This window comes from Neurospora crassa, linkage group V (genome assembly GCF_000182925.2).
Source record: "Neurospora crassa OR74A linkage group V, whole genome shotgun sequence".
NCBI classification, from domain to species: Eukaryota; Fungi; Ascomycota; class Sordariomycetes; order Sordariales; family Sordariaceae; genus Neurospora; species Neurospora crassa.
The window spans coordinates 246,010-259,244 of NC_026505.1; the positions used below are offsets into that span (position 1 = coordinate 246,010).

Here is a 13,235-nt window from a genome sequence, read left to right on the forward strand (position 1 = left end):
AGTTGGACCGTCCAAAAGCACTTGCTTTGACTAAAAATTGATGCTGTCAAACAATGATATGTCTCGTACAGATTTCTGAAAACATCGCGTCGCGTCAACTTTGTCTTCTTCAATCCGAAGAATGTTTTGACTATTGACAAAACGCGTAGGCAGGAGGCATGAATGAATGAGACAGCATGTCGAAGTCGCAATGTACTAGACTATAACGCGTTCGACTTATCCTTGCAACCGCTTGCTGTAGTATAAGGCAGTGTCCTGGGCGTAAGATGGAGCCTATTAGACCGGTGGTTGTAGACTAGTGCTTGAGACATGTAAGGTTACCTAAGAACTGTAGACTTGGTGTGTGTCCTCACTAAATACATACGTCGAGGGATCAGTCTTGTGCAATATAACAGAGGTTACTACCGTACCTCTAGTTGGTGTATTAGCGATCTGATTCGGTTGCAAGTTGACTCGGGCAGCTTCCAAGGTCTTACTGGCCTTTGGGGTGGAAACTGGGCTGGTTGAAGATGGAAATAGCAATGATGGAAGGGCTTGATTAGGTGGGCAAGCGCTTGAGAGCCTTCTTAGCGCGAAGCATCCGCCTGAAGTAGTGTTCGAGGTGAGAAAGGTGAATGGAAGTCAAATGTTTGCATGGTGGAAGAGCGAGAACATCATGCGATGGAGCCGGGAGCTCGTCATTAGGGCTGAACGGATGTGATCGCCCATATGTTCGAAGGAAACACACTTGTAGAACTGTAGAACCAACAACGCGGACGCTAGAACTTTCTCAATCCCACGACGTAGAGGTAGGTACCAAGCAACTCGAACGAACGAGCAAACCGGTGCTGAATCGTAAATATCCCCCACTCTCTAGGTACTCGTCCCACTGCTTTTTCTTTCTTTTTTTCTTTCTTTTTTTCTTTCTTTTTTTCTTTCTTTTTTTTCTTTTTGTTTTTTTTCCCCTTGGTTCGCAGACTCAACAATCCTTCCGTCCTGCCTCATTTTTAGAGGTACGTTGACTCCAGTCCGTTCAAATCGGCAAACTCTCCCATCTCCAATTTCCATTGACATCGGAAAGTCCAAACCTACCTGCGGTACCTATCTAGGTCAGTTGCGTATCGACAGAGCTGGCAAGAACACATCAGCCGCAGAGGATCTTCTTTCCTTGTCCACGCAACCCATGCTGGAAGATTGAAGTCAAACACTCAGCTACCCCGCACCAGAGTATCACCGAGTCTGCGAGAGGCCTACTGCGATCCTCACCAATGAGACACACCACAACGCTTCAGCATTCGACCAATCCAACACAGAAGAGCCCAGGAAACAGGCTTTCACGAAGCCAAACATAAACGGACTCGAAAGAATCAGAAGTCAAGCACAACCCAACCGACCAGCTCCTGCTTGAAGACATTGAATCGATGAATGCGACCACAGAGCCTCCCTCCAAAGACACCTCTACCACCCAAACCTCTCCAATGATTCCTCAATCCCACGGACCCCGAGAACCACAACCTTACTACGTCGTTCCGCAGCCTCCAACTCCACCACCTGACAATGACGATCCTTCACCTCAAGCGTCATCAGACTGGCACCTCCAGCTGCTCAAAGAAGAGCTACGCAAGAGCGTCATGCTCAGGCTCGAAAAGATAAATGGCCGCGTCGACGATCCATTTTCTCAACATGTCGTCAATGGCGACCGCAAGCACGCTGCCACAGACCCTGATGGCACAAGTGAACATGCCTCTACAGGTGGCAGCAATCATACCCCTACCTCTACTCAAGACCAGCCCCAAGATCAACGCCATATAACTCAGGTCTCAGACAAAGACAGAGAGCCTCGGTACCGGGTGCATGTCGTGACATTACCAAAGCTCACTGTTGTAGGACTGGTGTTGGCTTCGTGGGTTATGTCTGCAATCATCGGCGGTGTTGGGGCTCTTGGCTGGACGTTTTGGCACAGCCAGGTTCGCAGGGAGACGTGCGCGGAGGTAGCAGCGGGTAGAGGTAGCGAAGCTTTGAAGGTAATGGGTAGAGGGTTGATAGGAGTAGGCGCGGCTGTAGGGAAGGCGGTATCGGAGCATTTCAAGCGGAATCTTTGGCTGTATGCGGTGTTTTTGTTGTTTTGACCAAGGTTTTTGAGACGGCTGGTATGGTGATTGCTGAGACCCCTTGGTATCAAGCTCAAGTTAGGCCAACTTGCTACTGCGATGAATGCTGGTCGCGTCGACATGGCTCGGGCTATAAAGAGGGAGACCGGAGTGTCTCCGACGGAGCTAAATGCGCGTGTAGGTACCTCTGATCCTGGGGACGATTGGGAGTAAGACCCAACGAATGGGATGCTTCGATGTATCGGTACTTGGATCTGTCTTGGTCAATGTTCATGAGTCTGTGAATAGGGCCTTTGACGTGAATGGTGAATGCTAGGCACCCCTACAGATCAAAGACCATCCGGCCGGTGATTGTACAACAAGGCAGCCCGACATTGTGACAAACTTGACTACAACGGGCAGAAGCAAACAACACAAATTCCAACAGTGCAAACAAAGCCACAGTTTTTTCACACAGAGGTCGCCAGGCTCGTCATTGCACTACAATGACTGACTAACCGACAACATAGGGTGCGGGCTGTATAAGAACTATCTTATCGACACTTCTTCATTCCCGGTGTTATCCATATTTCCACAAGTTTTCTAACTCGGCCCTCCAACAGCATCATTAAATTGGATCCCTTAAACCCGTAAAAGCAAGCACCAGGAAAATCACAAGTGTAAGAGGCAGAACAGAACAATGGGACCCAAAACCCATCCATCCTCGAGCGAGAAGGAGGCCCGCCCTCTTCCCAATGCTCCTGGCGGGACGGAGAGTTTTCATCAACAAGCATTACACAAAGGTTCTACCACGAAGAGTCATGCTCCAGGTCCCTCACTTGGGAACCATCCAGCCAACAACGATGAAACCAACGGGAAAGGAGGAATTGCAGGGGATCACTTGATCCAAGAAGATACTTCCATCGGCGAAGACACTGTGAAGTCCGAGGGCACGGCTTCAGTTACTCAAACTGAGCAGACGCAGGGGCAGTTTCTCCGTCTCTTGTGAAGGGGCTAGAGGTACCTCTTGAGGCAGGCTTTGGGCAACTGTAGCGGTCGGCGATGCTGGTGGCATGGTTGGCGATTTGCTTGGACTGGAGACGACCTGGGACTGAGTATCAGCATGAACATAGATGATATAGATAATACGAATGTGCGTGGGGCCAGATCGTGCTCAAAGAAAGTATCGGCCAGAGAAATTCAGTACAGTGATTTGTAAGAGGTACCTGGACCGACGTAAGTATTTTGATGTACTACTGCTTTCCTGCGGCTCGGTTGTTCCATAACTGGAGGGCGCGACTGCTTTTTCTCACTGCTATAAATACCTCTATTAGCACATTATACAAAGTGGGTATTACATCGTAAGAAGCTCAGAAGAACGGAGAACAAGGGAATGAGGCTGGGGGGGGGAGGGGGGAGGAGGGACGAGAAGGTTAGTGCAACGGGTGCATGCGGACTGAATGCTGAGGGAAATAAATGGGGGAAAAGACGAGAAGACAATAATTTCAGAGACTAATGCTGATAAGTACCAGGCCGTAAGCTAACAAACTTAAATTCAGCGGTCTTTCCTTCCTCAAAATCCCAAGTCGCAGTCGCGATCATCGTGACATTCATGTTCCAGGCAACAAACAGACCCGACCGTGCACCTTCCTTAGCTTGAGCCACCGTTCCTTTCGAGCCAACTCAAGCAGGTTGTGCCTACTAGGTACAATTATATACCACAACAACTAGCTAAGCAAATAAGAACGTAAAGCAAACACCATAGCCCAATAACAATGTTCACCACCAAATCAACAAGCCACCAAAAACAATAAACAAGGAACTCCCACGCGTCCACCACCTTACCAGCCGCCCTCGCAACCCACTCAACTACCGCCGTGTCGGCCTCACATTGCACCACGCTCCACACGACCGCCGCCAGCAAGATCGCCTGAACCAGCAGGATCACGACAACAAGCGTAACCCTCGCGAGCACCGACAGCCTCCCCTTACATCCCCTCTGCCCGTCTCTATCGGAGGGGGCAATACGCGCATACTCATACGCCGATCCAGCATTCACCTCCCACTCTATAGCTCGTACTTCAGCCTCGGTAATCATGCTTTCATATCCACCTTGTCTCATCTGAGCACGAGCAGTCGCAACAGCGCGATCATGAGCGCGAGCGCGGTTCCACACATCCGTGGAAGCAACACCGAAGAAGATAAAGTCAACTCGAAAGGGGAAGCCCAACTGAGAAAACCAAGTACGTCTGGGTTTCTTTCGTTTGAGGATGGCGAGTTTGAGTTTGGCAGCGGCTCGAGCCCGGGCCCAGGCCCGAGCCCGGGCTCTTATTAGAGCCTCATAGCTCTGGGAGCGAACCTGCCCATGTGATCTTGGGGTATGAGATGCTGCGGCGGGACGGGATGACGATGATACGGTTCCGTATCCTGTTCTGGTTACTGGAATCGGTACTTGCGATTTCGATGGCGGATTGGGTGCTGTCACTTGGGACTGTGAACGGAGGAGGGATGATCGCTCGTTGTTGGCTTGTCGAAGGGCCTGGACAGTGCTTGACCTGCTCGGGGCTACAGGCACATTCGGTGGAGGTACAGGACGGTAGGTCTGCATGGCAGACTGCTGGTTGAGGAGTTGCTCCCGGCGGCGTCTTCTATCGGCATCCCAATAATCCTCTGCGACAATGGTGGTGTCCGAGTCCGAGTCGTGTGTCATTGCCGGCTCGACAACTTCCGGTAGCTGGGTCGCCGGCTCCGGGACTGGTTCTGGCACGACTACCGGTCTGAGTGCGGGAGTCAATGGGGGCGTGGCTGTCTGTGTTACTGCCGGTGTGGCTCCCGGTTCCGATGTCCCAGACGGCCCAGCGACGATCTCATTATCCCTAAACCCAACAAAATCCTTCAACTTCCCATAAGACTCCGGCATAAGCACGAAGAGCTTCCCCGACCTGCTGTCATAGTTTCTCAATAGGGAGAAGATCACCCGATACTGCGTCTCCGTGTTTACCCACGAGTTCTTCCTCAGCACCGCACCACCGCCGAGTTTCAGCACCACGTTCTTGTCTGGGTCGTCAGGATGAGCAGGCGATGGGTCGATGGGGAGGTAGTGTGCCCTCATCCATCTTTCGTAGTTATGCCGGTGCCGTGTTTTGAGATCTCTGCCGCCAAAGGAGGTCACCTATGATGCATTTGTTAGTCTAGGGAAAGGATGGGATGAGTCTTGGGGCAATGGCAGATGAGACTTACCATCAAGACGACAACCTCATTGTTAGGTAGAAGGTTTGGGGATAGTAGGATGACTGGGTGATCATGGCAGGCGTCTGGAAGTCCGCTCGGTGTCTTCAACTCGTTGAGTTTGGGCAGCCACATTATACGGCCACCCAGATTGGGCGGTTTTGGCACGGCATTTTGAGTGGTCTGAGATCGTCGTTTTTTCTTGACAGCACGGCGGGCGGACGGCATTTTGGGCAAGTATCGCAATTTTCAAGCGAAGCTGTCGACATAGATGAAAGATCGGAATCCACCCCTTCGAGTCTTCATGGAAACGAAGGAGCTCGGGCACAGCAGAACAACCATCACAGAACGGCAGATCAATTGTTGTTATGGTTTCATCTGTTTGTACCCTTCTTCACACCCGTTGGCTGACTGGTTGATAACCGTGTGGGGGAACGTGGCTTGGTGATGGTGTGTGTCGCCGTGGTGGCCCGTCGCACCGGCCCGCACAGTCGCATGCATGCATATGAGCTTGCGCAGATCCAATGAAGAGGGTGGTCGCGCAAGTGCTTGGGACGATGTACCAGCATCTAGGTAGCATCGAGGTAGCCGATCAGGCTACGAGGCAGACCGGCCGCAAATTCGGGCCAACGAAAGAAGTGAAACAGTTGAACCAGGAGAAAAGTGAAGTGAAAGGCGCTGGAGTGCATGATGAACTTGATGAAACCAAATTGCCCACAAGCGGTGGGCTACCTCCTATCATGTGCCGCCAAGGACTGGAGGAAACCAGCAACTCATTCAGGGAGGTTTTGCGCATTGCTGAGTAGCTATGGGCATAGCGCCTTGGGAATTCCAAAACGAGGCATTGGAAGTCGGTACGAGCACGAGTCCGTTGTGTTGCGATGGACTCCTAGAAAGCTGTGAGAAGGAAAAACCAAACATGTGCTATCGCAGTTGGTACCGCTGTGTTCAGGTCATTTTTGTTTCAACACTGCGGATGACCTGGCGTGTCGTTTATATCGTATAAATTATTAATTGTCGTCCCGGGAAGGGCCATAGGAAGGTGTGTTCATCGAGGGCGCAGGAACCATTGCCAAACGTGTACCGACTGACGCTCCTGTATCCCTGGCTGTAATGAAGTTAGACAATGTCCGCTACGAAGTTAGAATCATGCTGAAGAGCACTTACACGCAAGGGCATCACATACCCCAGTGTCCTGGGACAAAACGTCGAAACTGGCCATGCCCAGCACCTCGGTAGGTGCCGAAACCAGTGGCTTCTGGCAAATGGTCGCAGAGTTTTCTGTGAACAGCCTCCCCTGAGATGGTTGGGCTAGAATCATGGATGTCAGCAAAATAGGTAACAGGAACCCAGGGGGGGTGGTAAGAGGTAGAGGTGGTGGCCGCTGAACTCACCTCGGAACCCCCTATTCTTGTTATAATAGGTCTTTTTGATGGGTCCCTCCCCCACCACTCTGCAAACGTGCGACTCGGGAGTAGGAATTAAGGCCGAAATTGATTTCGACCTTGGAGGATCACTAGACGCACTCCTCCTATCTCTCCAATAATCGCAACACCCACAGCAGAGACACCCCGGAGGACACTCGCCTTTCCCCTTCCTCTGGACTTGCCCTATCCATCGCGTACTTCTAATATATCGGTCATTAGAGGTATGCACCAACATTACCGCACTCTGAGAGATCGACATCTCAGGAGGGTAAGTTGTCGTGCTGACAACCCCGCGAGTCTCGCTCACGGGGTGTTGCGGAGGTGTCCGCCATGATGTTCGCGACCTTCTTTCATCTATCCTCTTCTCCTTCTCCTCCTTTGAGCTTCTCTCTACCTGCTCCCACCTCTCAATTTTAGGTACCCTCTCCGTGTGATAGTTAATCACGTCCCTAAGAGACTCCTTGGTAAGTGTCGGGGTCCTCTGCATATTTTTCCAGTTGATGAGGCACTGGTACGGCACCGAATAGGACGCTCTGGCATTTATCCAAGAAGCACAGAGAGCCTTTTCATTCCCGTCCTCCTCGACGAACGTCAAATTGGAGGGTATGTCTGCCCTCGATTTCGCACAGGGATGGGCAGGCGCGCCAGGGAGCGGCAGGTAGAATCGGCATGCGAGGGACCGGCCAAATCTAGTCTTCAAACCCTCTTTTGCGAAAGTGGTTATCTGGATAACAGAATTTCAATCAGCAATGTGATCGGCGGTGAAATGGTTGCGTGGTTACCTGATGAAAAGGTATGCGCGTGAACTTATGGGGGTCTACACCAGGAAACACATACAATCAAGACGCGAACGATATCTGTTTGCTCCTCGCGATGCTCGGATATGATCAAAACCGGATGATCGAATAACTTATCATCCAGGGCTGGTAGATTACCAGCTTCTATTTCCTCCTTTTTGGGCAACCACATGATTCTGCCACCAACAAATTCGTGGTTGACCACGGGCAAGGCAGCGTCTTTCTCCATTGCTTCGACGGACACTAAGTCGTCCGTCTTCATATTCCAAGTACCGGTTAAGGGGAGGAATCATGAAACCAGTGGAAGCTGAATCGCTTGCAAGTGGAATGTTTCGCGTAGTGGAAGGCTCCTCCTAAGTCAAGAGCCGAATCTGGTTTGAGAAGACTGAAGGACGCCGCCGGTAGTTAGCATCAACTCCCGTCAACACAGCTTCGAACATGATGGCCAACATTACCGGTACAAGGTATGGCAAGTATGGGCAGCGCAGATCGACATTAATAGTCTCCCGGATCGGTTGACTGTCTTGCGCAATGATACTGGGAATCGGACGCCGGGATGGTTCATAGAGCCGCTGGAAACCAGACCGTCACCAGCAGTAGAGGAATAAGCACGACAAGTGGACGTCAAGGGTGAAGGGGCGTTGCGAGCATGAACAATGTGTCAAGAATCTTAGCTTGTCGACTGAGAAAGACCGGAAGATCACAGAGATACTCGGCCAACAGGAGAAGACAACTGGGTTAGAGAACCGAAGCTCTCTGGTGGTTGCTCCGACAATTCGTGCGACAAGCTGGAGGGGAAGCATTAGGTATATGTAGGCACCCCATGATTTAAGGTAGGTAGGCCATGTTCTTCATGATCAAGCGTAAGGCACCTCTCACATGGAGTGTATGGCACATGGTGAGTGCAGTCCCATGCTGCATGTTATGGAGAGCATCGATGCATGGTATGAGATAGATACATGGGCTCTAAGCTGCTCAGCAACACGTCAGCTATTAATCTGGACGAGCTAGTTAGAGGTAATTAGAAATCCGATAATAACAAAGGTACCGTAGCGGGAAAATGTGCTGGGAGACAAGGCTTATAAAACTTATTAAGGCTTATAAGACCTAAACGAAAAACAAGGCGTGTTGAGGAAACAAGGCTTGTTGAATTAACAAGGCCTGTTAGGCTGAGGGAGGCTTCTAATTGGTCAAATGAATCGATGTCAGATGTACACTATAGTGGTCGCTAAAACTCTCAAAGTACAGCACATGTCTTAGCGATTGCTTTATAGAATGCACGGACCCCTCGTTATAACCGCTACAGTCAGTTACTAAACGTATAAGTCTAGTAATCAATATAACGGCCCTATAAAAAGGTCCGTATACTCCGAAAAGCAATCGCCTAAGACATGTGCTGCACTCTGAGAGTTTCAGCGATCCACCTATGGAAATCGGAGTCACTATTCAATTCAAGGGCATACAAACAGTCCGTACAACATCGCGAAATACATCAACACCACAATAGAACATTACACTATATAATATCAATAACAATTACTATATATATTAATAAAGGGAACCAATTTGGATAATCCGTTTTTTTTTCGGTTTTTTTTCTTTTCTTAATTTTTCTATCTACCCCAAATAAGGACGGGATATTAATAGAGAGTTCGAGGACTAATTAATAAGTAAAGTTCAATCAACTAACCTCTTATACCCTTATTACTAGAATAAGGCTATATACCTATACGTTTATATACTAGCAACTCTCTTTATTAAGGTTGGCGAAATATATCGCTTTAAATTGTACTACAGTTATTACTACTAGTAGTAACTAACGTAGTAGCGGGCAAATTGCTTAGCAATAAGCTTAAATAGACTGGTTGAGCTATTATCGGTTAAAGAGTCGTCTATATTATACTCGCGATATTAATCCCTAAATTCTGGGAGTCCACTACGTCCACAGCGACGACCTCTACGTACTAAACTAGTACCGCTACTAGTACTACTAGATAGAGTAGGCGTAGCTACACTACCAAATGTAGTTATACTACCAAATATAAAATTACAATGTATTTGAAATTATATAAATATACGGCCCGGAGTAATAATAATAGTATTAGGGGTAGCAATTGTACAAAATATTAAGCGAATCGATATAATGAATAGGACCTAAGGCGATACCGAACGGGCTTATAATACAATAATCGCGGCTATAAATAATGACTTCTTACGAAGAGTTCGCTTTAGCACCGTACTAGGAATATCGGTAGACATCGATATAATAATCTCTAATAAGGGTAAAAGTAATTTAGCAAGAATCTTATAAGGATTAGGTCGATAGACTAGTAGCGAATTAGCGGATAATACTAATAACAAGGACGACTCTTTAGCCTTTACAGCCTCCTCCTCCTACTTACAACAATTAGCCTCTTCTTACTTTTTAAGGCGGTTGGCCTCTTCCTCTTACTTACGACAATTAGCCTCTTCTTACTTTTTAAAGCAATCAACTTCCTCCTACTTCTTAAAGCAGTCGGCCTCTTCTTACTTATAATAATTAACCTCCTTCTATACAGCCTCTTCCTACTTAAAGCGATTAACTTCCTCCTATTTTTTAAAGCAATCGGCTTCCTCTTACTTACAACGGTCAACTTCCTCCTATTTAAGGCGGTCGGCTTCTTTCTATATAGCCTCCTCCTCCTCCTACTTACAACGGGCAACCTCTTTCTATATAACCTCCTCCTCCTACTTAAAGCGGTTAGCTTCTTTCTATATAGCCTCCTCCTCCTTTTACTTACAACGGGCAGCCTCTTTCTTTTACTACTTCTTATAGGCTTCCTATTACTACTTTTTAAAGGCCTCTTATTATTTCTTAACGAAGGCTTAACATTCAACTTCCTTCTATATATTATTCTCCTCTTATTATTCGCAGGCGGCCTTCTTACGCTCCTCGTATTCCTTTTCTTTACAAACAGCCTCGCTATATCAATTAACCTTATCAATCTTAATATCTATAGAATTATTAAAATCCATATCGACGACGACCTCAGGAATAGGACCGGCTTCCTCTAATACTTTAAGTAATTCTACATTATTAAAATTTATAGTTATTACTTTACTAAAGTTATTAGCTTCAGTAATTACACTATATATTATTGCTTAAAAGTCTTTAAGTACTATATATTATACGTTCGAACTTAACTTATACTATAATCCTTTAAACTTATACGATACTTCGAAGCGATTCCAATCTTCGAATAGTTTCTTACCAATATTATATAGCAACTAATCCTTCAAATCGTCTATTAACACTATATAATTATTATAATCATCTTTAAGTAATCTAATAGGATTCAATAGGATAGAAAGCCCTTACATACGTTGTACGTAGCGCTAAATCTTGTAGAGACCATCTAGATATTCTTTAGGGTCGTTTAAATTTGGCTGGTTTTCTTTAAACTATAAATCGAAATCCAATTACTAATCTTCTAAAAAGGATTTAAATACTTAAGTTATTTGCCTCGTAAAATAGCGTAAATTCCGTTACAACTATAGAACTTTAACTTTATTAATATCGCAAATTAGATTATTAATACTAAAAAAATCTTTAATAAGGTCGGTCAGGGAATTAATAGTAAGGGGGGTAATAGTAGGAAAGGTAATAGTAAGAGGGTTAATAGTAGTATCGCTAGTAGATTTAGCATACGAAGGTAAAGGAATTTCCGAAACCTTCTTTTCAATTATTACTTTTAATTTAATAAATTATTACTTTAGCATAAAAATAGCAGAGGGTAGCACGAATATTTCCTTCTTAAATATATTTATTATAGGGATAATTAGCGGCCGAAGGGTATTCGGGTTCGCCTCGATATCGAATACAAATTGCTTAACTTTTACTAATATATTATTAAAAGAATAATCTACTAATTATAATTCTTATATATATCGTAGTATATTATCCTTCTTCTTTTCTACGTTAGTCCCTTTCTTATATATTTATTATACGAAAAGACTGAATTACTTTATTTATCCCTAAATTATTTTAAACTTCGGCTTCGAAATTAATAACAGCAACACTATAGGTATACACAAAGAATCGGATATCTTCAATATCTTACTACTAATATTATCGTCGCTAAGTAGGGGCAACCGCTTCCTCTTTATTAATTCTATAACCGACGGTACAAATAATTCAATAGGCCTTAGACCATCACCAACAAACATATCGTCGCCTCCTAAAACATCCTCTAAAATAACTATACTAGTATTATCTTTATTATTATTACAATTAATTAACTATAATAACCTTAAACTATTAAAGGTAGATAGTAGTAACAATAAAGGAGGGGGGGAATCTATAGTATTATACGTATTCTAGAACTCTATCGGGTTAATAGTAGTAATATTACTTACATATAGAATAGTAGGCTTATTCCAATTAAAGAGGTCTAATTCAATATCCTTCAAGTTCGGATATACTATAAGACCGTTAAAGACCCTCCTACATTTCTTACGGGCGCGGTCATTAATTAGCTATGTATTATCATTATAAATCTATTGCAATATACGGCCTTTATTATCGGCTACTGTAAATTCCTCTATATATACCTCTACTACTTTACGGAATATAGTAATATATATTAATTTGAAATAGAAAAATCGTAGCTTTTTATTCCTCTTTTCTATAACGAAATTAGTCTCCTAATTTAAAATAGGGGCGATATAATTAAAGAGCGATATATATAATATACCGTCGAACTTTTTATATACCCACTTCTTAGTATACTCAATATTAGACCTTAAGAATCTAGGGGTATCTTTATTGAATTGACTATCGTTATATACTTTAGGGAAGGTATATTATTTATAGAATCGAAAGTCGGTTAAGTAGTCTCTAATCCAGCCTATAATAAACTTAATTGTATTGTTGAATAGAAATTCATATTTATATTAACTAAATTATTCGTTTGCATACTCGTACAATTTAAAGAATATAACTATAAGTATATTAATCTATAGGAAGATATTATAGACAATGGACAATAATAATACATTAATATTATATATATAGAGCGCCTTACGTTATATAGTATCAATACGATTCTTTATATTAATTTACTTATTATCGGGATATTTATATAGATTGGGCTTCCAATTGTATTGTAAATAATAATTTGTAAGTGCTACCTACAATAGGTTTTTGTAATTGAGCGGGAGGAAACGAATTAGGTAAATTTAATTGAGGTATTTAGTTCAAAAGAAAAAAAAATCAATTAATTGAGGTATATAGATATTAGGGCTGTATATAGAGTTTTATATTGCTAGTGCCTTTTCCGCTCTACTTCGCATAATAGAACCTCCTTTACTAGGAGTATAGCGCAATAGAGGAGAGGGTAAGGGATTTTATAGTATTATTAGTTGGAGCTCTCTACCTAATATAAATGCAAACGCAGACGTAGGCGCAAATAGAAACGTGGACGGAGGCGCGGTGGGCTAAATAGGGTATATAGTAGTATTTTCCCAAACCTAGAGGAGGAAATAGAATAATATTAGTAATACTGCGTCGATTATTAGAATAATAATTTGGATATAATAATAATTTATATTACGGCAACGAAGTCTACGTTTTCTATTAGTAACGCTACCTACTATCCGCGACAATTAAGGAGGGCTATTATTATCCCTATTACTATCGTTATTTACTATAATAGACAAATATATATATACAATTG

At 44.5% G+C, this 13,235-nt stretch overlaps 4 protein-coding genes across 4 annotated transcripts; 2 read left to right on the plus strand and 2 right to left on the minus strand.

The window, feature by feature from the left end:
- The first annotated feature begins 1,149 nt into the window (after nt 1-1,149).
- NCU16917 (hypothetical protein) lies at nt 1,150-2,408 on the plus strand. Its single transcript, XM_011396499.1, has one exon. The coding sequence runs from the start codon at nt 1,401-1,403 to the stop codon at nt 2,106-2,108; it is 708 nt and encodes a 235-aa protein (XP_011394801.1). The 5' UTR covers nt 1,150-1,400; the 3' UTR covers nt 2,109-2,408.
- A 361-nt stretch (nt 2,409-2,769) lies between these two features.
- Nucleotides 2,770-3,078, plus strand: NCU07799 (hypothetical protein; the record flags this gene model as incomplete). The annotated part of the gene is made up of 1 exon (XM_953292.1): nt 2,770-3,078. One exon carries the CDS (start codon nt 2,770-2,772, stop codon nt 3,076-3,078), a length of 309 nt encoding a protein of 102 aa, XP_958385.1.
- A 474-nt stretch (nt 3,079-3,552) lies between these two features.
- Nucleotides 3,553-6,308, minus strand: NCU07798 (hypothetical protein). Its single transcript, XM_953291.2, has 2 exons — nt 5,310-6,308; nt 3,553-5,241 (listed from the first exon to the last, which is right to left on the minus strand). Exons 1-2 carry the CDS (start codon nt 5,523-5,525, stop codon nt 3,781-3,783), a joined length of 1,677 nt encoding a protein of 558 aa, XP_958384.2. The 5' UTR covers nt 5,526-6,308; the 3' UTR covers nt 3,553-3,780.
- A 37-nt stretch (nt 6,309-6,345) lies between these two features.
- NCU07797 (hypothetical protein) lies at nt 6,346-7,750 on the minus strand (the record flags this gene model as incomplete). Its single annotated transcript, XM_953290.1, has 4 exons — nt 6,346-6,401; nt 6,465-6,608; nt 6,692-7,448; nt 7,562-7,750. 4 exons carry the CDS (start codon nt 7,748-7,750, stop codon nt 6,346-6,348), a joined length of 1,146 nt encoding a protein of 381 aa, XP_958383.1.
- Between the last annotated feature and the right edge of the window lie 5,485 nt (nt 7,751-13,235).

What these genes read in the sequence shown, in the direction of transcription:
- NCU16917 (XM_011396499.1), top strand. Translation starts at nt 1,401, where the DNA reads ATGAATGCGACCACAGAGCCTCCCTCCAAAGACACCTCTACCACCCAA.
- NCU07798 (XM_953291.2), bottom strand. Translation starts at nt 5,525, where the DNA reads ATGCCGTCCGCCCGCCGTGCTGTCAAGAAAAAACGACGATCTCAGACC. An exon ending in ATGAGGTTGTCGTCTTGATG is followed by an intron (nt 5,242 to 5,309) that starts GTAAGTCTCATC and finishes AATGCATCATAG; the next exon opens with GTGACCTCCTTTGGCGGCAG.